The following is a 24,174-nucleotide window of genomic DNA, read 5'->3' on the forward strand; positions in this document are numbered from 1 at the left end:
TGTCGGATGTAGCACATTGATGTCGGTTGCAGCACCTTAATATTGGTTGTTACACCTGAATATCGGATCCAGCACCTGAATGTGTAACATTGTAATGTATGGTGTAGCAACTGGATGTCGGATGTAGCACCCCATTTTCGGATATGGCACGTCAATGTCGGAACTAGCTCTTTAATGTCGGATCTATAATCTGAATGTCCAATGGAGCACCTGAATGTCCAATGGAGCAACTGAATGTCCAATGGAGCAACCGAATGTCCAGTGGAGCAGCTGAATGTCCAATGGAGCAGCTGAATGTCCAATGGAGCATCTGAACGTCCAATGGAGCAACTGAATGTCCAATGGAGCAGCTGAATGTCCAATGGAGCAACTGAATGTCCAATGGAGCAACTGAATGTCCAATGGAGCAACTGAATGTCCAATGGAGCAACTGAATGTCCAATGGAGCAGCTGAATGTCCAATGGAGCAACTGAATGTCCAATGGAGCAGCTGAATGTTCAATGGAGCACCTGAATGTCCAATGGAGCACCTGAATGTCCAATGGAGCACCTGAATGTCCAATGGAACACCTGAATGTCCAATGGAGCACCTGAATGTCCAATGGAGCACCTGAATGTCCAATGGAGCACCTGAATGTCGATTTGGAGCACCTGAATGTCCAATGGAGCAGCTGAATGTCGGTTGTTGCACCACAATGCCTGGTGTAGCACATTTGCGGGTCCATGGAGTCACGGGGCTTCCTAATCGATTCGAACATTGTGACAACATTCAAGAAAACTATGTAATGAAACAAACATAATATTTATTTACAATCATTTTTATGTACAAAATATACTGCTGTAATATATACATGACTGGGGTCAAGTTATATTACCACAGTGCTGGGAATGTAGCCACATAGTATTAAACATATCACATGTCACGGTATATTTACACACACACCAATACACAGTGACAAGGTCCCTTCAAGGGAAGGGATATTTTATCAAACTTGTAGTTTGTATTTTAACATTATCCAACATTATTGTTTTGCTGTTAATATTAATACCATATATAGTTGTATCGGAATTAAATGACCATCGCGTTCACGTGTGCTTGAGTGGAGAGTTCCGCATCACTATTGTCCGAAGCATGTGTGGTATCATCTTATCGTATGAAACACGCGTGAAGCACTCCTATCATAATAATCCACCGCACATGTGCATTTCAGAACTTTTCTACACACGTGCCACGTGTCAAATGCACGTGTCATTCATTAAGCTTCAACTATCGCCATCACTGTCACCCGTACGTGCACATTGCCTGATGCAAGACATGTGCATATGTCTTACGTCATCGATGGCAAACACACTGACACGTCAACAAGCTTCACCTTTCGTCACCGCTACCACACACACTTACACATGTCTCAGTGCCTCAATTTATGTCATACCTGTCAACTACACGTTCGTATTATTGTCTTATAAAACTCACGTTCACATATCTCGAACATTTATCTTACGTCACAGCTGTAACGTGAACTTTTACAATCACCTCTTTGCAATCCCAAGGATGTAACGTTCTTCTTTGCATACTTCATCAGGCAATACATTAACTATAATAATAAATATATAATATTTTCTAAAATATATTCAAGATTTAGTAGAGTTACCAATTCCTAAACTCTGCGGCAGTGATGTTAAATGTTTTACAAACATCTTTTTTTTATCACACAATATCATTAAAGTTTGCATATATAGACTGGAAGCCGAGTTTCCGTGAACAGCATCTCAAGAATGCGTCAGATGGATGTCAGTAGTTGGCTAGAAACAAAATGTAGTCTCTGAATCGGGATTCAAACTCGACAGCTTAAACGATATAAATCTGAATGGTCATATTACATGGGTTTGGGCGTGCCATGAATGTATGCTAGCTGGACAAGTGTTACGATCAAACAACAGCCACATGCCAACACATATTAATATATACATTCATGAAACTGTTGGCTGGGATGGAGGTATTGTATCCCTACAGATGAGTGTACTGAGTTGCCTTTCACAATTCAGGGATACCAATCTATTTTAAACCATGTCACTTTTAAGGAGCTTTTCCCATTCTAACGAAGAGCTCTAAGCGCTTTCGGTTCTCTACTTGCATGTGTACATTGACAGACATCAACATATTTCTAAGTACACTTGTCGAGCTATGGCAAGAACTGTCACGTCTTTAAGGCAGAAAGAATACAAGTCCTGTAAGTTACTTCGTCGGTGCACCTCCAGGCAAACATAATGAAGCGACCATACAAATTTCACAGCTCTCAGTTCATCGCTGGATGATTATCAGAAGCCAACAAAGTTGTTAATGTTGGCCCTCGAGACGCTGTTCTCCCGGGAGACAGAGACGAGGGACATGCGGGACTTGCTTGGGGAGCAATTGGGGGCAGGGAGGTAGCGGATGCACCCTGTCGACGACTCAGGACTACGGAAGTACACTCTCTCTGTTGTCTTCGAGGATATGGAACTCTGGGACAGCCGTCTTCCCTGGCGATGTGCGCCGATGAAGGATCGGCTGGTGCTGGTGACCTCCCCAAGTTTCTTGCTTCGCCATCGGGAACGCAGACAGCAGCAACATCGTTTAAATTCTCTTTTGAAATTAATCGTGAACATCCCTGTAATAGACAGTGCGTGTTGAGGAAGCGGTATGGCAGGGATGTATGCAATGTTGACAGTCACAACCGCTATTATCAGCTTCGGAGTATCTAACAATGTATTGCAAACACAGTGTGACTGAAATATGTGTGTGTTTCAGTTAGACTGTGTTTGTCTTTCTATGTCAGAAGGAGCATGAGTACATGTACTGCTGACCCGTGGCAGATTTACTGGAGAATGGGTTTCCGTTTAATCGTTGTTTAAACCATCTGTGCCATTTCTTGCTTTCTCGGCGAAATGCAGTGGTAAACATGCCTGCAACGAAAAGGCACCTGAGTGTCAATCTGATTGGAAAGATTTTTTTGACCTGCTTAATTAAAATGTATACTTTTGAAATTTGACTTTTTCAATTAGAATATTAAAAAAGCATGCAGTAAATTGCAGAAAACACTTCAGCTAACAAATGAAAGGATTTCAGTGCAGGCATGTATTACAACTTGTTTCGTCGCCACCAGAGGAACACACTTTTACATGAACAGACAGCACACGCAGACGCAAACGCACATATTTAACCAAAGAAAGACAGTGAATGAAAGCAGTGGCCTAATGTCACTTTTCAGACAGGTTAGGGGCGGTCGGGTAGCCTAGTGGTTAAATCGTTCGCTCGTCTCGCCGAAGACCCGGGTTCGATTCCCGACATGGGTACAATGTATGAAGCCCATTTCTGGTGTCCCCCCGCCGTGATATTGCTGGATTATTGCTTTAAAACGGCGTAAAACCATACTCACTCACTCATCGTACCACGTGCCAACCTAAATATACTGACAAATATCAAATCATTTCGATTCTCTTTCTCAACATTGGTATCAGTACGTATTCTTCAGCTACTCAGACGAATTAAGATGAATAGTTTATCTCCTCTCCTCCCTCAGTCATTATCAATTACATGATGAATACGAACCAGATATAAAAGAAGAAATGATGACTCCATATAAAAAGACAGCGTACTGTGACAGCCAATAGAGTACAATATTGAATGTTTTGTGACCCACCGTTAACGAGATGTTTATAGTTTATATTAAGAGACTGAGATATGATGCTGTTTATATCATGCCGGTGCTAAGCCGCCACTGCACTATTTAGATTACCTATTAAAGATACATGGATAAATTATATACCTGACACAAGAAAAAAAACCTTACTTACTACAGACACTAGTACAAATATTTCACCTTCCACAGAAACTTGAATACATAATTCACTTACTGCAAACACTGTGGCAAATCATTAACCAACCACACACTAGGGTTAACTATTCATCTACCACAAACACTGGGATAAATAATTCACCCACTACACACTAGTGTTAAGCATTCAACTGATTCAGACACTGTGATAAATCATTCACCAACCACAGACTAGGGTTAACCATTCGACTACTACAGACATCGGGATAAATCATTTATCTACCACAGAGTAGGGTTAACCATTCACCTACCACAGACACTCGGATAAATAATTCACCTACCACAGACTAGAGTTAACCATTCACCTACAACAGACTTTGTACCTGCCACATATGATAAAGTATTTACCAACCAAACATAAGGATAGATAACATACATACCACTTACACTGTAAAACATCACTTCTCTACCAGATACACTGGGGTAATTCATTCACCTGCCACAGTAAATCACCTACATCACAGACAATGGATTACTTCCTACAGACACAGAGATACATAATTCACCTACCGCATACATTAGGAAAAATAATTCACCCACTGCATACACTAGGATAAATATTTCACCCAACACTGATACTAGGATAAATAATTCTCCTACAACAGACACTGAGATAAATAAACAAATCACCTATTATTCTCGTATTGCAGACATTAGGATAAATAATTCACCTTAGACATCAGAATAAATAGTTATATAATTACACCTACAACAGACAGTAGTATAAATACTTCATCTACCGCAGACACTAGAAAAATATATCATCGACTATAATAAATAATTTACCAACTACAGAACCTGGGATAAATATCGTACCTACACCTGACACAAGGGTAAATATTTCTTCGACCAGAGGCACTGGGATAATTAAGTCCTGCCAAAAACACTAGGATAATTAATTCATTTACCACAGACACTAGAATATATATAATTATCCTACCACACACACTGGGATAAATAAACCACCTACCACTTCCATTAGGACACACCATTCACCTACCACAAACACTGAGATACATAAGTCACCTACCGGAGAATAATGATTTCACCTGCCACAGATTTTAGAATACATACTAAATCTGCCAGAGACACTAGGATATATCATTTGCCTACCACAGACACTAGGATATACCATCTTCCTATCACAGACACTAGGATGTACCATCTACCCTTCATAGACACCAGGATATATCATTTACCTTCCACAGACAAAAGCATAAACCATCTACCTATCAACACACTAGGATATACCATCTAATTATCAAAGACACTAGGATATACAATCTACCTATCACAGGCACAAGGTTATACCATCTTCCTATCAAGACACTAGGATATACCATCTACCTACAACAGACACTAGGATATACCATCTACCTATCACAGACACTAGGATATACCATCTACCTATCACATACACTAGGATATACCATCTACCTATCACAGACACTAGGATATACCATCTACCTATCACAGACACTAGGATATACCATCTACCTATCACATACACTAGGATATACCATCTACCCATCACAGACACGAGGATATGTCATCTTCCTATCACAGACACTAGGATATATAATGTACCTACCACAGATACTAGGATATACCAATTTCCTATCACAGAAACTAGGATATACCATCTACCTTTTACAGACACCAGGGGATATCATTTACCTAACACAGACAAAAGCATAAACCGTCCACCTACCACAGACACTATGAAATACCATCTACCTATCACATACACTAGGATATACCATCTACCTATCACAGACACTAGGATATACGATCTACCTATCACAGACACTAGGATATACCATCTACCTATCACATACACTAGGATATACCATCTACCTATCACAGACACTAGGATATACCATCTACCTATCACAGACACTAGGATATACCATCTACCTATCACATACACTAGGATATACCATCTACCCATCACAGACACGAGGATATGTCATCTTCCTATCACAGACACTAGGATATATAATGTACCTACCACAGATACTAGGATATACCAATTTCCTATCACAGACACTAGGATATACCATCTACCTTTTACAGACACCAGGGGATATCATTTACCTAACACAGACAAAAGCATAAACCGTCCACCTACCACAGACACTATGAAATACCATCTACCTGTCACATACACTAGAATATACCATCTACCTATCACAGACACTAGGATATACGATCTACCTATCACAGACACTAGGATATACCATCTACCTTTCACAGACACTAGGATACATCATTCACCTACCATAAACAATAGGGTCCATGCAGGAGTTGGAGACGGCAAACAGGAAGAAACCTTTGTGTATTGTATGGTCCACTTTCCGAGCCGATTCCCTGAAATCACAGCAAACATCGTCATCATACTACACAGCTGGAGTCCACGACGGCTACTTCCATTTACGGTTATTTCTTGTTATCTTTTCCTTTAATGTATAACTATTGTCCCGATCTCCTACGATATTGTTCATCAAGTTCAGCGTCCCTCAACCAGTTGTTTTTCTGTTTATACATGACTATTTATTTCATAAGCCAACTGATTTTGTCTCATCAATCAGAACATGCAATCTTATCTTTTAATACGCATCCTTGAGGTAAAAAAAACAAGAAGAAATAATAACGTTAAAAAATTCATGATGTGCTTATAAATATTTTTAAGAAATAAATTAATACATGTATAGTTTGTACAGCAATTAACAATCAGTATCGACTATGTACTGTGTGCGCTCATCGCCTGCAACCAAAGGATGTTTAAAGCGGGATTCTTTATACAAGACTATCGGGTTAAAACAGTTCCATGTAAAGTGACTTAGGTGCTCGGGGATTGTACGCAGCTGTCCAGAATGGTCTCTTTTGTGGGATTCGGTTGAGATCCGACACGATTACCCAGCTGTCGGTTGATTTCCAGTTGGGAGGGATCACCAAACGAGATTCGACTGTATAGTGTTTAGATATGTACATAGCTTCTGGCGCACTTTCCTGGGATGCGGGTAATGACCGTTTTAAGTTACCCCCATTTCGCTTACGTATTTGCACTCTGACCCTGCTAAATGATTCATTGAAGGAGATGGTGAAGGGGTGTGCGAGTGATGTTGTACTTGGCACTGGATTTCTGACTAACTTGTTCCTTACAGATATGTCCATTTCTCTATTGCTTCTGGCATATTTGTTTCCCTGCTGCATCTGATATAATGCTTCATTGATTTTGTTATTGATTTTCTATTGCTTCTAGCAAAAAGACTTCTGTGATGCTGCTACTGGTATTCATTTTATATACACCTCAAACCCCTCGCCCCTCCACCGACACCCTCGCCTCCTATGCCCATCAAGATGTGGAGCATGTTCATCATATAATAATCACATTCTAGAAGGTTAAACGCATGGACTGACATAACAAAGTAAGTGCTACTGAATGGCCATGTTTTACTCTTCAATATATATATATATATATATAATTATATATATCCAAACTTTGCATGTGGAGTACAAACGAACTATTACGTACGTTGAGATGTATAGTACTTACTTGTCAAACCACCACCAAGCTGATATGACAAAATATGGTGTCCAACACATGGCAAATACGCCCACTGAAAGCAGAGGAAAATAATTAATCAATTTTAGGGAATGGCAAATAGGATACAACCGACGCCAACACTGATCCCGAAACGTGCCACACCAGACATGTCGACGCACAAATAAAATTTATAAGGTCGGGGAAGAAAGGAATTAATGTCATTTATGCAATTTAGAAGCGAGTATGACGTGGCAAACGTAGAACAACCAATTAATGTCGACATCCTTCAATTTCTCGCCGAAGGTTATTTGAGAAAAATGCAGGTTTACTTTCCGCCTTAGCATCAGGAGCGCAGAACATTTTTTTAAACTTTTTTGAAAGGCAAACTAACTTGATTTATCCAATTACGATTCTCTAATAGACAGGTGCTTTTTATTAGTTGACTATTAACATTTTATTTGTTCAAGACATCAATATCTTTATAATATATAATATTGTCAGAATATATTTATTGGCGTTATTCTCTGTACCATCATAACATTTTGTGAATATAAATTGAATCCATCTCATTTGTCTATGACGTAACAATAACCGGATGTTGTTGTTTCATCTGAGCGACCATGTGGCCTGTTAAGGTAATCATATTTAGTTCTGTTACTTTCATATGAGTTCGTTTGATGAGCTAGGGCACAGATATCGTGTATACATGTACATATATAGTCACCTGATTCCAAAAATGGCAAAATATCTGATATTCCGTTCCTTTTGCCTAATTTGCTATGATTGACGACACCTTATTCCATTACCATCATCTGATGACTGTGATATAAACAATATATGTCTCGTTACTTTTATTTGACTGTGTTGTAACAACGTCGTATTCCACTGCCTGAATGTTATTTACTACGATGTAACAATATATTATTTCTTTCACACGAATGACACAAATGTAACAATGTCGTGTTCCACTACTTTCTTCCCAGGAGGTTGCCTCAGAAATAAGAACACTTTTGCTTAAAGTTTCTTCCTTGACAATAGGAGTGCAGAACACTTCTTTTTACTTTCTGGAAACGCAAGTCAACTTGACTTGTCATATTACGTTGAATTGAAGAGATGGGTCTCTCTTATCACTTGACTACTAACATTTTAGTCATTCAAGACATCAATAGCTTTATCTCTATTAAGAGTGTCACCATTAAAACAATATCTTATGCGCTACTTCCAACTGATTGAATATGACATAACGATATATTATTCCGCTAATTTGACTGGAATGACTATGAACTAACAACATGTTTTTTTCTGCTACATTCACTTGATTGACTATGATGCATAAACATCGTACGTCGCTGGTTTCATATGACTGGCTACAATGTAACAATATATTATTCCACTACTGTTACTTGATTGACTGAGAAGTAAACAATGTATTATTTCACTACTATCACTTGATTGACTATAAAGTGACAAATTGAATGTATTATTCCACTACTTTCATTTGATTGACTATCAAGTTATATTATTTCACTACTTTCACTTGAATATCATGCAACAACTTCGTACGTCGCTGCTCCTTTTTATTGAATATGATGGAACATCTCATTCCAATACTTTAACCTGATTGGCTACGATGTTGAAACATTGTGTGCCGATGCTTACTATCTGATCATCTGATATGCTACTATGAAAGAATCCTTTTTTCAGCGACACGTCACTGACGGTCTACATTTGAAAGCTCTTGATGGCAATGGTTGTATCCCAGTTGTAGTAAAAAATGAGATGATAGTATTTTGTCGTCTTGTTTTCGCAGTCATTACAATGTCATTAAGGCTGCTAAAGTATAGTATGCGCTCCAAAAAAGTATGGGGTAATAAACGTGACTGCCAAGAACAGAAGGATTTCGGAACCTAAGCCTAAATCTTGCATGTCGACAATGCAGTTCCTCTGTGCACATGGGTAGGGGGGCAGTCTTGATTTTCACACTTCAGGGAAAGGTCGTCAAATCGCACTTTGAATTGTTGATTTTCATTTTATCAGAAACAAGTAAGCTCTCAGCTCTGGCTTTGATGCAGTATCTGTGGTCAGATTGGGAACGCGTCTTCTACAACGTGATGACCGTCTGAGGGCTATTGGCATGTTTCAAACTGGAAGAACACAGCGAGAGGAAACCAATATGCTCCATATGGCTCAGACTGATTTGCAGACTTTGGAAAAGGTTTCTGCAGACACAAAATGTTAATGATCGGCTCCGCACAGGGCGCTCCAGGTCAACATTAGAAGTCCAGGATCGAATAATCAGAAACGAGGCCAAACAGCCAGTGAAATCGCTGTTCACTTGCCAGGCCACTGGCGTTAACGTTACTGACCATAAGATTAGAACTCGTATGAATACTGCTAATCTGCATGCTCGGCGCCCCACGTGTTGTACCATCCTCAACAACTCGACAAATTCTTGCCCGATGTCAATGGTGTTTAGAGGGTATCGGCGATGGTAACGTGTAATGTTTTCAGATTGTTTGTTCCAGATTCACTACCGTCTTTCTGGAAAGGCTTGGGCGTGTCTGGAGGCGTCCTAACGAATGCAGTGAAAACGTCACATAAGCCAACATGACATATTTGGTGGTGGACTATTCTTGTGCCGTTTGCGCGCCATGCTGGTCCACGATAACGCTCGTGTCCACCGTTCATGTATAGTAACTGACTACCCCGAGCAGCCAACCATCACCAGAATGCAATAGCCAGCCATGGGCTTTTCCCCAATGGAGCACGTCTGGGACGGGAGCAGGATACGTGAACGCCAATGTCAACGGTCACAAAACCATGACGTTAATCCCAATACAGCACGTCTTGGACATGATCGGGGGACGTGTACGCCGACCGATAAAGCCACCAGCTACGTCAGCCGAACTGAGCCAGGCGCTGCAAGAGTAGTCGACACGACTCCCCCAAACTGGAATTGGGAGATTGATTCGGGCCATCCTAACCCGAATAAACGAATGTTTGTCTAATAATGGGGACAAGGTCATCTCAAACGTTCATTTGTTTACTACACACCCCTATCGACTTTCTTGGTTGTTTCCATCCTCGCAATACACAACCAACACTGATTCTCATGGACCTACTCCTTCCTTTTTCTTATCCATCCGCTACGATCATTGGATACCTCTTTGTATTTCTGTACTTATTTGTTAATTTCGACAATCCACTGCATATTTTGGAGAGTATAGATTAATATGACATATGATAAATCGTTTATTGGAGCTTTGTGTGATTCCATTGTGTTATAACACAATTTCATGTACCTCAAAGCCGTTTATATTTAGACATGAAAAGTTATAATGGTTATATATGTGTGGAAACGGACAATTAGTGAAAATTGAGGATGCATTACATATTATATTGGTATGTGATAAGTATTATCATCTCTGAGAAGAGTGTATTCCGTTTAACAACATTGATCATAAAAATGCAGCATCGACCTGGGAGTTTGTATGGAGTTCAGATAATTTTTTCAATTAAAACTATGGGCAGAAATACTTGTCTATAATAAACACCTTGCAACAATGTGCTTTTTGAGGCTGACAAAAAAAAGAAGGTTTTATCAATGTGAAGCGCCATTATTCTTTCAAAGCTTTTGTCACAGTATCAAAAGGTCGGTCCCCAAAGCAAAGATTATATGATCGTGGTTTATTTCAGTGATGGATGTCTCTTCAAAAAGGCCCATATAGAACGCGTTTAATAATGAGTTGAAACTAGAGTCATCCTGTCATCTTTTACCAAGATTTGTTTCATTTTGCAACGTACAATCATCGTCGTCCGGTTGGACGATGCAACTGCACCCCGCCCACAGAAAGGAAATGCAATATATGTCATCTCGATGACATAGGGAATAAATCCCTTGATGTAACATCCCTTAACATTGTAACAATTACAATTACATCAGGAAATTATACACATTATGTCAGTATCGCAACAGGCTATACATTTCATGTTCTATAAGTATATGATAAGTATTATCATCTTCGAGAAGAGTATATTCCGTGAACAACATTAATAAAACCGCAGTAACGACCAGTGCCCCACTATGGTGGGGTTATAATTGTACTGCGAAAAAAGCCCAGACGAGATTAAGCCAGACTGTCAGATATGAAGTGATGCTTTGTCCCTTCCCGTTGACTAATCCCTATAAAAATCGCTAGCTGTAATGATGGATCTTAAAATATATGAATGGGTACATTTCAAATTGTAAAGACAACTTCTACAAGAAAAAGCCTCAATGTTTTGTTTTTTAATAGGGGAAGTGGTAAGAAAACCCCTTACTACTATACTGTCCTGTAGTAAGTATAGATTACTATTCCATGAACATGTAAATACTTTTAAACAGAAATGGATATCTCCTAAGTAATGTCTTTTAATGTCACTTGATACAAGTTTTGTTCGCTATTTAGCTTTCCTCTTAAAACTTAAGCTCTGTTATGAAAATATGAAAAGTTGAAATGAGCATTTACAGAAACTGTCAATTCTGAAATGCAAACTAGATGTTCTGTCCTGAGTGGGTCGAGGTGCATGGGCCACTTGCAGGTGCTGTGAAGACAACAATGGACGTGAAACAAAAGGAGTCCCTACTTACTGTCATATGTCATCTGTTCATAAAGTAAAAGGTGTGAAGACAATGGGCAAACAAAAAGGTAACGACTCTGGACACGTTGTAAACGCCACAGGGTCCTATATTGGACACATTATATACCATATGATATACGTGAATGACATAGACGAATACGCACCAATTACGAGAGTCATCTTCAACGTACGTATCCTCGCCCGTTCAATATTCCCCATTGCAGATCGCCTCAGCCCAATTTTTGCCCTTGATGATGTATCTTGAAGCTCATCTGAAATGACGACAAGTTTCTCTCAAAATAAAGTGTGTTAGAATGTGTGAGTTTAATTAGTTTTGAAAAGATCTCTGACGTGTACGTTTTACTTTTTATCAATCTGATCGATTTCTTCCGCAGAAATGGAGTGGGTTTCTTCCACAATAGAGGTGTAAGGTTTGAAGACGCCGAAAGATGACATACCTTTACTTTGCCTGGATTTTTTTGAGATTTCACAGAGTATGAGCGAGTAGGAGACTGTGATGATGAGAAGCGGCATGCCGTAGACGGCGATCACGTGGAACAGGTTGTAGGCCAGCTCGTGGATGGGCGTCGGGAAGAAGTTGAACGTGACACATTGTGTAAACCAGGGGTAGACCGGGTGCTTCTCCACGTGGAATATGACGCTCTGGAACAATGAGGTTGCACGTACGGATACCTGGTACAGTTATCAGGCTATTGAGTGAAGTAAACAGTACAATGAATAGTATTGTATAGCCTTCTGAAATTTGTTCATATTTTCATAAAATTAATGCACATGACACTATTCACGCAAAGGTCGACGTTCCCTCTCAACCGTCAATGTTGAAATCTCAGCATGCAACTCTCCCCACTCTATTCTCAGCATTCAGTGCTCCTCTCTCCGCGCTCGACTACCACCGCGCTCCACCTCATCACACAACGATCCACTGTTTCTTATCACCAGTTTCCCTGCACCACACAACATTCTCTAAACACCACGCTCAACATACAACGTTCTCTGAACACTACACACCACACAATATTCTCGAAACACCACGCTCCACACAACATTCTCGAACACCACGCTCTACACAATATTCTCGGAACACCACACTCTACACAATATTTCTCGGAACACCACAATCCACACAATATTCTCGGAACACCACGCTCTACACGTTCTCTAAACACCACACTCTTCACATTCAATATTCCCTAAACACAAAACTCCACATAATATTCCCGGGAACACCACACTTCACACAATATTCCCGGAACACCACGCTCTAAACAACGTTGTCTAAACACCACACTCCACACAACGTTCTCTAAAGACCACACTCTTCACATTCAATATTCCCGGAACACCACACTCCACACAGTATTCCCGGAACACCACACTTCACACAATATTCCCGGAACACCACGCCCTACCCAATATTCCCGGAACACCACACTCCACACAATATTCCCGGAACACCACGCCTTACACAATATTCCCGGAACACCACTCTCCACACAATATTCCCGGAACACCACGCCCTACACAATATTCCCGGAACACCACGCTCTAAACAACGTTGTCTAAACACCACACTCCACACAACGTTCTCTAAAGACCACTCTTCACATTCAATATTCCCGGAACACCACACTTCACACAGTATTCCCGGAACACCACACTTCACACAATATTCCCGGAACACCACGCCCTACCCAATATTCCCGGAACACCACACTCCACACAATATTCCCGGAACACCACGCCTTACACAATATTCCCGGAACACCACTCTCCACACAATGTTCCCGGAACACCACGCCCTACACAATATTCCCGGAACACCACGCTCCACACAATATTCCCGGAACACCACGCCCTACACAATATTCCCGGAAGACCACACTCCACACAATATTCCCAGAACACCACGCCCTACACAATATTCTCGGAACACCACACTCCACAAAATATTCCCAGAACACCAAACTCCACAAAAAATTCCCGGAACACCACACTCCTCACAATATTCCCGGAACACCACACAACATTCTTCAAACACTCCATTCTGCCTGTTTCTCTTTAAACACGTTCCAAACACCAAAACATATACAGGGAATAACTTCACATTCCACGCTATATCTTCAAAACTTCCGCCTCCACTGCCAAAAAACAATACTAAGCATTACCCCTTTTTCTAAAGGTATCAAAAGGATAGGTCTTGCACGCAGCAAAGTAATCATAAGATATGACTTCATTTGTTAGCCAGACCAGTAGGCACTGCTGGCAATGAGCGGTAAGTTACTTGTTTACAATGCAGAAAACTCTCATTATTCGGTGGTGAGAGAGCGTTGCTACGACTAAACACAACCATACTTTTGTTACTTGTTTACAATGCAGAAAACTCTCATTATTCGGTGGTGAGAGAGCGTTGCTACGACTAAACACAGCCATACTTTTTTAACTTGTTTACAATGCAGAAAACACTCATTATTCGGTGGTGAGAGAGCGTTGCTACGACTAAACACAACCATACTTTTATAACTTGTTTACAATGCAGAAAACTCTCATTATTCGGTTGTGAGAGAGCGTTGCTACGACTAAACACAACCATACTTTTTTAACTTGTTTACAATGCAGAAAACACTCATTATTCGGTGGTGAGAGAGCGTTGCTACGACTAAACACAACCATACTTTTATAACTTGTTTACAATGCAGAAAACTCTCATTATTCGGTGGTGAGAGAGCGTTGCTACGACGAAACACATCCATACTTTTTTAACTTGTTTACAATGCAGAAAACTCTCATTATTCGGTGGTGCGAGAGCGTTGCTACGACGAAACACAACCATACTTTTGTTACTTGTTTACAATGCAGAAAACTCTCATTATTCGGTGGTGAGAGAGCGTTGCTACGACGAAACACAACCATGCTTTTGTTACTTGTTTACAATGCAGAAAACTCTCATTATTCGGTGCTGAGAGAGCGTTGCTACGACTAAACACAACCATACTTTTATAACTTGTTTACAATGCAGAAAACTCTCATTATTCGATGGTGAGAGACCGTTGCTTGGTTGCATGTGCCTATAATAAACAGAGTTAAATTTTCGTCATTTTCGAATGCCATTTGTTTCAAAATGTTAAATAACTAGCTCACGCATTTGGTTTCAAAGGAGTTTCACAGACTCCAAATCCAGTCGGTAACCTAGAAACTAGTAACAAACACTCAAATAGTTATGGGATATATTCATCTAATTTCCTGGAAAGTCCAATACAGCAATAGTTACAATCTGGATATAACATGTAATGTAATAATAAACATATACCATATACACTCATTCATTCCAACGGCATACAAAGCGCAACATGCTGTTATCTCAAGTTTACTGAGAATCTGTTTCTTTTTGCATATAAATCGGAATCTCTACTCGGACTGGCAAAGTCAAAACAAAGTAATTTGGTCAGGATGTTCAACTTAAACGACAAGTGTATCGATGATCGAATATCGTTCAATTACTATCAAATAGCCAATTCCCTTTCATTGATTAACCCACCTGAACTTAAAATAAAGGAGGCCAGTGAGACCGCTTCACCTGTATCATGTTAAGATCGATGCATAAAGATTCAGTGTCACAAAACGCTCTCTACAAGACAAGAGGGATGACTTCAACTTTCCAATAGCCACCTTTCTCTTAATATGGAGCACTACTAATATTCCAGCAGCTCCTGCATTTGGTGTCTTCATGCCTTAACCTTTGAGGTACAATCAAGGCTACTCTTCCTACTAAGATTTCAAAGAGCGTCGACGCTTGCTTTAAAGATGATTGGTCAAGTTAATTGCATTTTGGCGGATACGATACGCTCACTCCTTTCCGGGAACACCTGGTATCATCACTTTTTGATAGTGATTCATAAACATATGTTGTGGTATAGTCGGAAGAGTACAATCGAGTCTGCTTTTGGAAGAGTTTTTTTATAGATAGTGAAAGGGTTTTGTTGCTTGTATTTGCACACGTCACAGGCCTTCCAGGACGGGGTTGACTTTCAGGATCTCTCTGTCGAGCTCAGAAACTGCTGCCCACCTTTTCACGGTGGATTAAATAGAAGCATATTTCTCTATTTTGCCATTTACGCCCAATGGTTTCTACAGATCGCTATCCAAAGTGTGCAGTGAGGTCGTCTTATTGTTGATAGTCATTTTGGAGAATATCCGCACATGATTTTTACTCAGCACTGTATAAACAGTAAGTTATTTTTTAAATGTAGAAAAACTATAAAAAAATGTGACGCTGCTTCTGATAACGACACATTACAATTTAGAATAATATGTTACAATTGCATATTATTATGAAGTGCTCCATATTGGAAAAACAATATTACAGCAAACGAATTTGAATATTGCACGTTTTAATATGTTGTCTATTCGAAAGAGATATTACATGTTACGTACGATGGGTGCTTCAATGTCTTATTCTAAAATAGGACGACAGGATATATAATACAATGGGATGTTACCCATGCATTGCGAAGAGGTTCTGACAGAGTAAAGTTAGTGAACACCTGCCGAGGGCGTCCCGAGATAGGACATGGCAAGTGAGTCGTCCCCTCTTTTACATGCAGGAAGAATACGGGATTTCGCTGTCCCTTGGAGAATCGATGCAGCATGTTTGACAAAGCGAATTCAACCAATGAACTACGCATTGTTTTAAAATAGAAGAAACGACTATAAAACCACAAACATTTTCCTTGGAATTACAGCGGAAAGGGATGTGCCCTTTGTGGATTATTAGAAGACGGCAGGTGTAATCATTTTTTTTTCTGACAGCATGTGACTAATGCAACCATGAAATTAGGACGCAAACATTTTTCACGAAATAGGAGTATGTTATCACAGGCGTTAGCATTTTTTTCAATTAGCCAAAAAACTTTGATCACGAAAGACACATTGAGGTTCGTGGCAGTTTTTCTAGTCCACGCTCCCCGGAAAACATACTAATTATTTCTTGGGGCGAACTAGCATCGATTACCCGTCAACTCCACGCCGACGGAGAGACTAAATGAAGAGACTTTCAAACACACGCGCGAGGACGTTTTTCCGCAACACAATACGTACATCGTTTTATCTCCGCCATCCGCCTCCATACGTACAAATGAATAATTGTTTTGATGCATCATTTGCTTTGAAAATTAAGGGATTATCATTGACAGATTATGGAAAGTTAAGCCGCGTTACTTTTGTATGTTGCAAGTGAATAACTGGCGAAACCACCAAAGCTGTGTTATTACTGGCAGAGTTCAGATGACTCGTGAAAACAGTCAGATTGTTTCTTCATGATTTCACAATTTCTGTATTTCGGTCCCTATTATGTAGCAGACAGAAATGGATGTGTTGTCGTAGTAAATTGGCAAGTAATACGGTCATTCTTTCCAGCTGATTTCATCATGGTTTTAAGATTCAATCAAAGTGAGGAGTTATTCTGTGTGAGTAGTTGAAATTACTTTGACGACGCCTCAACATTTCACCGAAATTAACTGGGAATGTATCGAGAACGTCAGCAAGTAAACCGAACTGAACCCATTTTTTGTTCACAGTTATTTTGCCCTTTACGCCAAATTAAATGGAATCTGTTTCTGCCGATAATCAAGACTGGTTATTCTCTTGCATGCACCTTTTATATTTACACTCATGTTTCCAGCAGCGACATTAAATGTACAACTCAAGCATTGATTTACAATTTTGTAAATGAAAACAATATGACAATGTTATGAACATCTTTTCCGATCAGTCGGATCAGGTAATACACACGTTCTAGAAATTTGTGCACAAAATTATGAAATATTCTTTCCAGGTTTGAACTCCAGCAAGATTATTATTCAAAATCAAGATTCTTTCCCTAATGTTCATAATCTTGGGCTTTTAAAACAAATTTCTTTTAAATATGTTGAATTTTATATAATTATATTTATGAATGTGTTCCTGTTTTCAAATGAAGGACAGAAAAACAAAGGTTTCCAAACGTTTCGACGTGTGAGTGAGTGAGTGAGTATGGCTTTAAGCCGCTTTTAGCAATATTCCAGCAATATCACGGCGGGGGACACCAGAAATGGGCTTCACACATTGTACCTATGTCGTGATAGTGGTTGAGTTGTGTCCTGGTGGCGGTGGTGGGCTAATTGTTGAGTGGTGTTCTGGTGGCGGCGGTGGGCTAATTGTTGAGTGGTGTTCTGGTGGCGGTGGTGGGCTAGTTGTTGAGTGGTGTTCTGGTGGCGGTGTTGGGCTAGTAGTTGAGTTGTATCCTGGTGGCGGTGTTGGGCTAGCAGTTGAGCGGTGTTCTGGTGGCGGTGGTGGGCTAATTGTTGAGTGGTGTTCTGGTGGCGGTGGTGGGCTAGTAGTTGAGTGGTGTCCTGGTGGCGGTGTTGGGCTAGTAGTTGAGTGGTATCCTGGTGACGGTGTTGGGCTAGTAGTTGAGTGGTATCCTGGTGACGGTGTTGGGCTAGTAGTTGAGTTGTATCCTGGTGACGGTGTTGGGCTAGTAGTTGAGTGGTGTTCTGGTGACGGTGTTGGGCTAGTAGTTGAGTTGTATCCTGGTGACGGTGTTGGGCTAGTAGTTGAGTGGTGTTCTGGTGGCGGGGGTGGGCTAGTAGTTGAGTGGTGTCCCGGTGGCGGTGTTCGGCTAGTAGTTGAGTGGTATCCTGGTGACGGTGTTGGACTAGTAGTTGAGTTGTATCCTGGTGACGGTGTTGGGCTAGTAGTTAAGTGGTGTCCTGGTGACGGTGTTGGGCTAGTAGTTGAGTGGTATCCTGGTGACGGTGTTGGGCTAGTAGTTGAGTTGTGTCCTGGTGGCGATGGGGGTAGTGGTTGAGTTGTGTCCTGGTCGCGTTGGTGGGCTGATGTTGAGTGGTGTTCTGGTGGCGATGCGGGATTGTGGTTGAGTTGTATCCTGGTGGCGGTGATGGGCTAGTTGTTGGGTTATGTCCCGGTGGCGGTGGGGGTATAGTGGTTAAGTTGTGTCCTGGTGGTGGAGGTGGGCTAGTGGTTGAGTTGTGTCCTGGTGGTGGAGGTGGGCTAGTGGTTGAGTTGTGTCCTGGTGGTGGAGGTGGGCTAATGGTTGAGTTGTGTCCTGGTGGTGGAGGTGGGCTAGTGGTTGAGTTGTGTCCTGGTGGTGGAGGTGGGCTAGTGGTTGAGTTGTGTCCTGGTGGTGGAGGTGGGCTAGTGGTTGAGTTGTGTCCTGGTGGCGTTGGTGGGCTAGTGGTTAAGTTATATACTGGTGGCGGTGGTGGTCGAATCCGGGTTCGCCCCGGTTGTGTTTCTAGGTTTGTCAGCACCATACTTATGGGTTTGACCAAAGAGGCAAACGTCTGAGACCTGCATCACTTCTGGCTTTTCCTTCCGCATTAAGCTGACACGCCGTAATATACCTGGAATGCTGTTAAAAGCTGCGTCACTCACTCACTCATAATACATATAAACGAATTCTCGAATAAAATATTGAAAAACATAACGAAAGTACAAATGCATATCGTGGAGATATACAAAAATGTAATCCTATAAACAATGATAAAAAGTATCTTACTTAGATCCGACAATTCATCATTAACTCACGCTCTTCCAGAGAATCACTGAACAGCTTAGTTGGTTACATTATCTGCCCTGATGTAACGTTAGTTGCTGTGTTCAACAAGAGAGAACAGCGAACAAAGGCCATCAGCCTGTACTAATCTATAGGCTTGATGCATGGCGATTGTTGCTTCTGCCGTCCTACTACCACATCAACCGATTGTTGGGAGCCAGTGACTGATGTAGTCACGATACAATGCACGCTCTGGACGGAAAGCTGCCTTATCTTTCTAGTGTAATTTAGTTCATGTATTGTTATTGTTGTCGCTTACAACCATTTAGTAGGTGCAATTATGCATGATCAGGTCATTTATGCTGCACACAATATCGACTTGGCTGTCATTGGCCCCAAATGCTTCACACTCAGGTGTGGTAGCGGACCACAGCTTCAGAACAACGCATGCTTTAACATCTAATAACAGTTTACATCAAAACAAAGGGTTGTCGGGTAGCCTAGTGGCGGTCGTCACGCCGAAGACCAGGGTTCATGGGTACAATGTGTGAAGCATATTTCTGGTGTCCCCCACCATGATATTGCTGGAATATTGCTAAAAGCTGCGTAAAACCATACTCACTCACTCAAAATAGGCTTATGCAGTTTGCTGTAAGGCCGTCCTTAGGTGTCCATCGTACGATCTCGACTATATCATTGTTCGATCTCGACTATATCATTGTACGATCTCAACAATATCATTGTACGATCTCGACTATATCATTGTACGATCTCGACTATATCATTGTACGATCTCAACAATATCATTATACGATCTCGACTATATCATTGTACGATCTCGACAATATCATTGTACGATCTCGACTATATCATTGTACGATCTCGACTATATCATTGTACGATCTCGACAATATCATTGTACGATCTCGACTATATCATTGTACGATCTCGACTATATCATTGTACGATCTCGACTATATCATTGTACGATCTCGACTATATCATTGTACGATCTCAACAATATCATTGTACGATCTCGACTATATCATTGCACGATCTCAACAATATCATTGTACTATCTCGACTATATCATTGTACGATCTCGACTATATCATTGCACGATCTCAACAATATCATTGTACGATCTCGACTATATCATTGCACGATCTCAACAATATCATTGTACGATCTCGACTATATCATTGCACGATCTCAACAATATCATTGTACGATCTCGACTATATCATTGTACGATCTCGACTATAGTACTGTACGATCCAGAGTATGTGTATCGCTATGAAATAGTGATGATAGCAGGTGTTCGCGAAACGGTGGGCTTATCGTGCCCCACCGACTAACACATGCAAAGGCAAGTCAAGTGTTCACCTGAAAACGACGGGAACATATGATACAAATCAAAATAGGGAAATGCATCGGACATCATTTTTTCACTGATGCGACAAATTTGGAGATGTACTCCCTTGTATACAATAAAACCCTTCTGAAAGCTTTACTGAGGCACTGAATGATGTAACTGAAAGACTTGATCAATCAACTTTTGAGGCATAAGATTGTTCCTCAAAAGTTGTAAAAGATAGACACCAGAGGCTGGAGCTGCTGGAATATTTCTCGATATAAAGGGAATGTTGACAATCAGGAAGTTGAAGTCTGAAGCGTGGTGGGTAGTTTTAAAACATGTAACTGTTTACCATAAGACATGCTTTACATCTTACAACAGTTTACTATAAGACTGGGCGTTGATATGAGTCCAACTGATTGTGAATATTGCTCCTTTCCGCACCAGACCCGTGGTCGCATTTGTTGCAAATTTGCGTTTGATTGCTTGTCCTCCAATATAAAGCTCACACGCCGTGATATGCCAGAATATTGTTTAAAGCAGCAATCACTCAGTCACTCACACTACATATAGTCCGATTGAAATCCAACATTCGAGAGATAGTAATATTATCCACTGTCATGATCACTTCGTCTTGACAGTATGTTGAACCATTGATACACGATAGTCATTCCTGAAAAACATTATCGATACTGTCTACCTTTCCCAGTGGATATAACATACAGTCTAAGAAATCCTTGATGACACAATACAATTCTCTCCTCCAGTTGCTTTCCCCGACATACAGACTATGAACTCTTTTATAAATAATACAATTCTCTCCTCCATATTTTTCCTGATGCTGATGGGTAAATGGAGCTGTGAGGTCTTTTTCATAATCCAGCGGTTTTGGTTTCCTGACAAAATATATTACACAGTCCTGGTACAGGACTACGGTTGTTCGTAAAACTATTAACGGCGCAGCTGCGTTGACCATTAACACGCATCAGTACACGTGTAGCAGATGTATATTAATTTCCTAAACGCTACCACGCCTTCAGTTTAGGTTCAGTTCATATACTAAACAGCCGGTGGCCATTAAGGCTTAATTCGGAACATGTTTGCAGCTGATCACATGAGAAATGGAGCCTATCAAGTTTATGATACCGGAATGGAATGTTGGTACCATTATGCCCCGTTAAATACTGGTCCATTCTGGCACCTATATACCCAGTACTACACGTTTAACTGTTCTCCATGGATAATACTGGTGTTTATATAACCACACAATGAAATGTCTTGATGATATTGAATATGCATATTTAAATAACCATTAAATATATTTAAATAACAATTACATCTACAAGAGTAAGATCCTTCAGATTGAACATGTGTAGGGCACGGACGGCCCAGTTATGTATGGCAACGGATGTGCGTCCCTCAAGTATGACAGGATCCACAGATCGCGGGTTCGAATCCAAGATTAAACCCTATGGTCAGCATCAAACCCGTACTCTTGAGTTTTAGCAAAGTTGTAAACGTTTTCGACTTCCTTGCACTATAGATTCCCCACCACTTGCAATATATGAATGACATCATTTTCAGAGCTGCGTTAAACCCAACTTACTCATTAAATACATACACACACAAATTCTTTAAACTTCATGTGTCGAATATCAATCAACATTGTAGGGATTAAAGTGACAATGATAGCGTATCTGAACACCGGTCTCTGCCGACGCTCCGATGAGAAGGTAGGTGGAAGTTCTCAACATGTAAATATACTGCGTATCTTGCATTGTGGTTGTCTACATAGACAGTGTAACTCTGAATTCACTATTCTGGGTATTGGTATATATACTCTGACTTTGCCAATGCTTTTAGTTATGGTTATAGTGGCGTAAGAAGGTCACTGACCATATGTGATCGAACATAAGATATAAATCTTACTTAAATAAAGCATTTATTTAAAATACACTGGTAGTTAACGTCCAAGTGTGTGACCACTTACATACCCGATAATAGGAAAATTAACAGAAGTACGACATCATTGGTTATCTTTGGAAAGTAAAATCCTACATTCGGATTGGACAAGATATGCATAATTACTTGACTTGATTGACAGTTTTGCTTATTTAATCGTGGCACGTCGCGTCTAAGAGTCAATGAGCCAATCCGTAATATCTCAAAGGACGACAGGCGGTCGGGTAGCCTTGTGGTTACAGCGCTCGCTCGTTATGTCGTAGATACGGGTTCGATTCCCGACATGGGCACAATGTGTGAAGTCCATTTCTGGTGACCCACGCCGCGATGTTGCTGGAATAATGCTAAAAGCGGCGTAAAACCATATTCACTCACTCACAAAGGACGGACAAAAAGGATCCTCAAAAAGTTTTCCTTATTGTGTGACATCATTGCGGCCATCCTATGATGACTTTAAATATCTTTAAGATAATAAACTATGTCAATCTGTATACACACTTTGTGGATATATAAACATAACAGTATCTGTATGACATTTCCCGGCTGGGTGTGAGTTAATGACAACATTCATGTCAATGTTTGAGGTCAATAAGATAGTATAATACAAATCCAATTTCAGCAATCCAGTTCCCAATGAGGAGCTGGACCTATATGTGTTAATTATTTTTCAACACATGTTTACCGTAGCTGCTGTGGAGGCTGTGACACATACCGGCGAGACACGTGTTACTTTATCGACTGGTGTGTACACAGCGGGGATATCCACTGACACACTTTCGGTGCGTAAGGTTCAGTGATTTCTTCACTTGTGTGTGGACATTTGATAACTTCTACGATACACTCGATACATCGTGTGCATGGAAACACACACATCGACATACATGGAAACACACACATCGACATGCATGGAAACACACATCGACATGCATGGAAACACACACATCGACATGCATGGAAACACACACATCGACATGCATGGAAACACACACATCGACATGCATGGAAACACACATAGACATGCATGGAAACACACACATCGACATGCATGGAAACACACACATCGACATGCATGGAAACACACACATCGACATGCATGGAAACACACATAGACATGCATGGAAACACACACATCGACATGCATGGAAACACACACATCGACATGCATGGAAACACACATAGACATGCATGGAAACACACACATCGACATGCATGGAAACACACACATCGACATGCATGG

The 24,174-nt window shown here is 40.7% G+C and overlaps 1 protein-coding gene across 2 annotated transcripts in view; it reads right to left on the reverse strand.

Moving 5' to 3' along the window:
• Positions 1 to 856: 856 nt before the first annotated feature.
• Positions 857 to 24,174, reverse strand: part of LOC139462653 (adipokinetic hormone/corazonin-related peptide receptor variant I-like) — a 48,436-nt gene continuing 25,118 nt past the window's right edge. The window contains exons 2-6 of one of the 2 annotated variants that reach the window (XM_071244487.1): positions 12,504 to 12,708; positions 12,210 to 12,317; positions 7,435 to 7,498; positions 6,157 to 6,245; positions 857 to 2,648 (exon numbers count right to left, since the gene is read on the reverse strand). In XM_071244487.1, coding sequence (XP_071100588.1) covers positions 2,320 to 2,648; positions 6,157 to 6,245; positions 7,435 to 7,498; positions 12,210 to 12,317; positions 12,504 to 12,708 — 795 coding nt within the window. In that variant the 3' untranslated portion in view covers positions 857 to 2,319. Of the gene's footprint in view, positions 2,944 to 6,156; positions 6,246 to 7,434; positions 7,499 to 12,209; positions 12,318 to 12,503; positions 12,709 to 24,174 lie in introns of both variants that reach the window. The other variant, XM_071244493.1, reaches the window with a different exon arrangement.

The sequence above is a fragment of the Haliotis cracherodii genome, unplaced genomic scaffold, assembly GCF_022045235.1.
Source record: "Haliotis cracherodii isolate W230 unplaced genomic scaffold, xgHalCrac1.p SCAF_1, whole genome shotgun sequence".
Classification (NCBI taxonomy): domain Eukaryota; kingdom Metazoa; phylum Mollusca; class Gastropoda; order Lepetellida; family Haliotidae; genus Haliotis; species Haliotis cracherodii.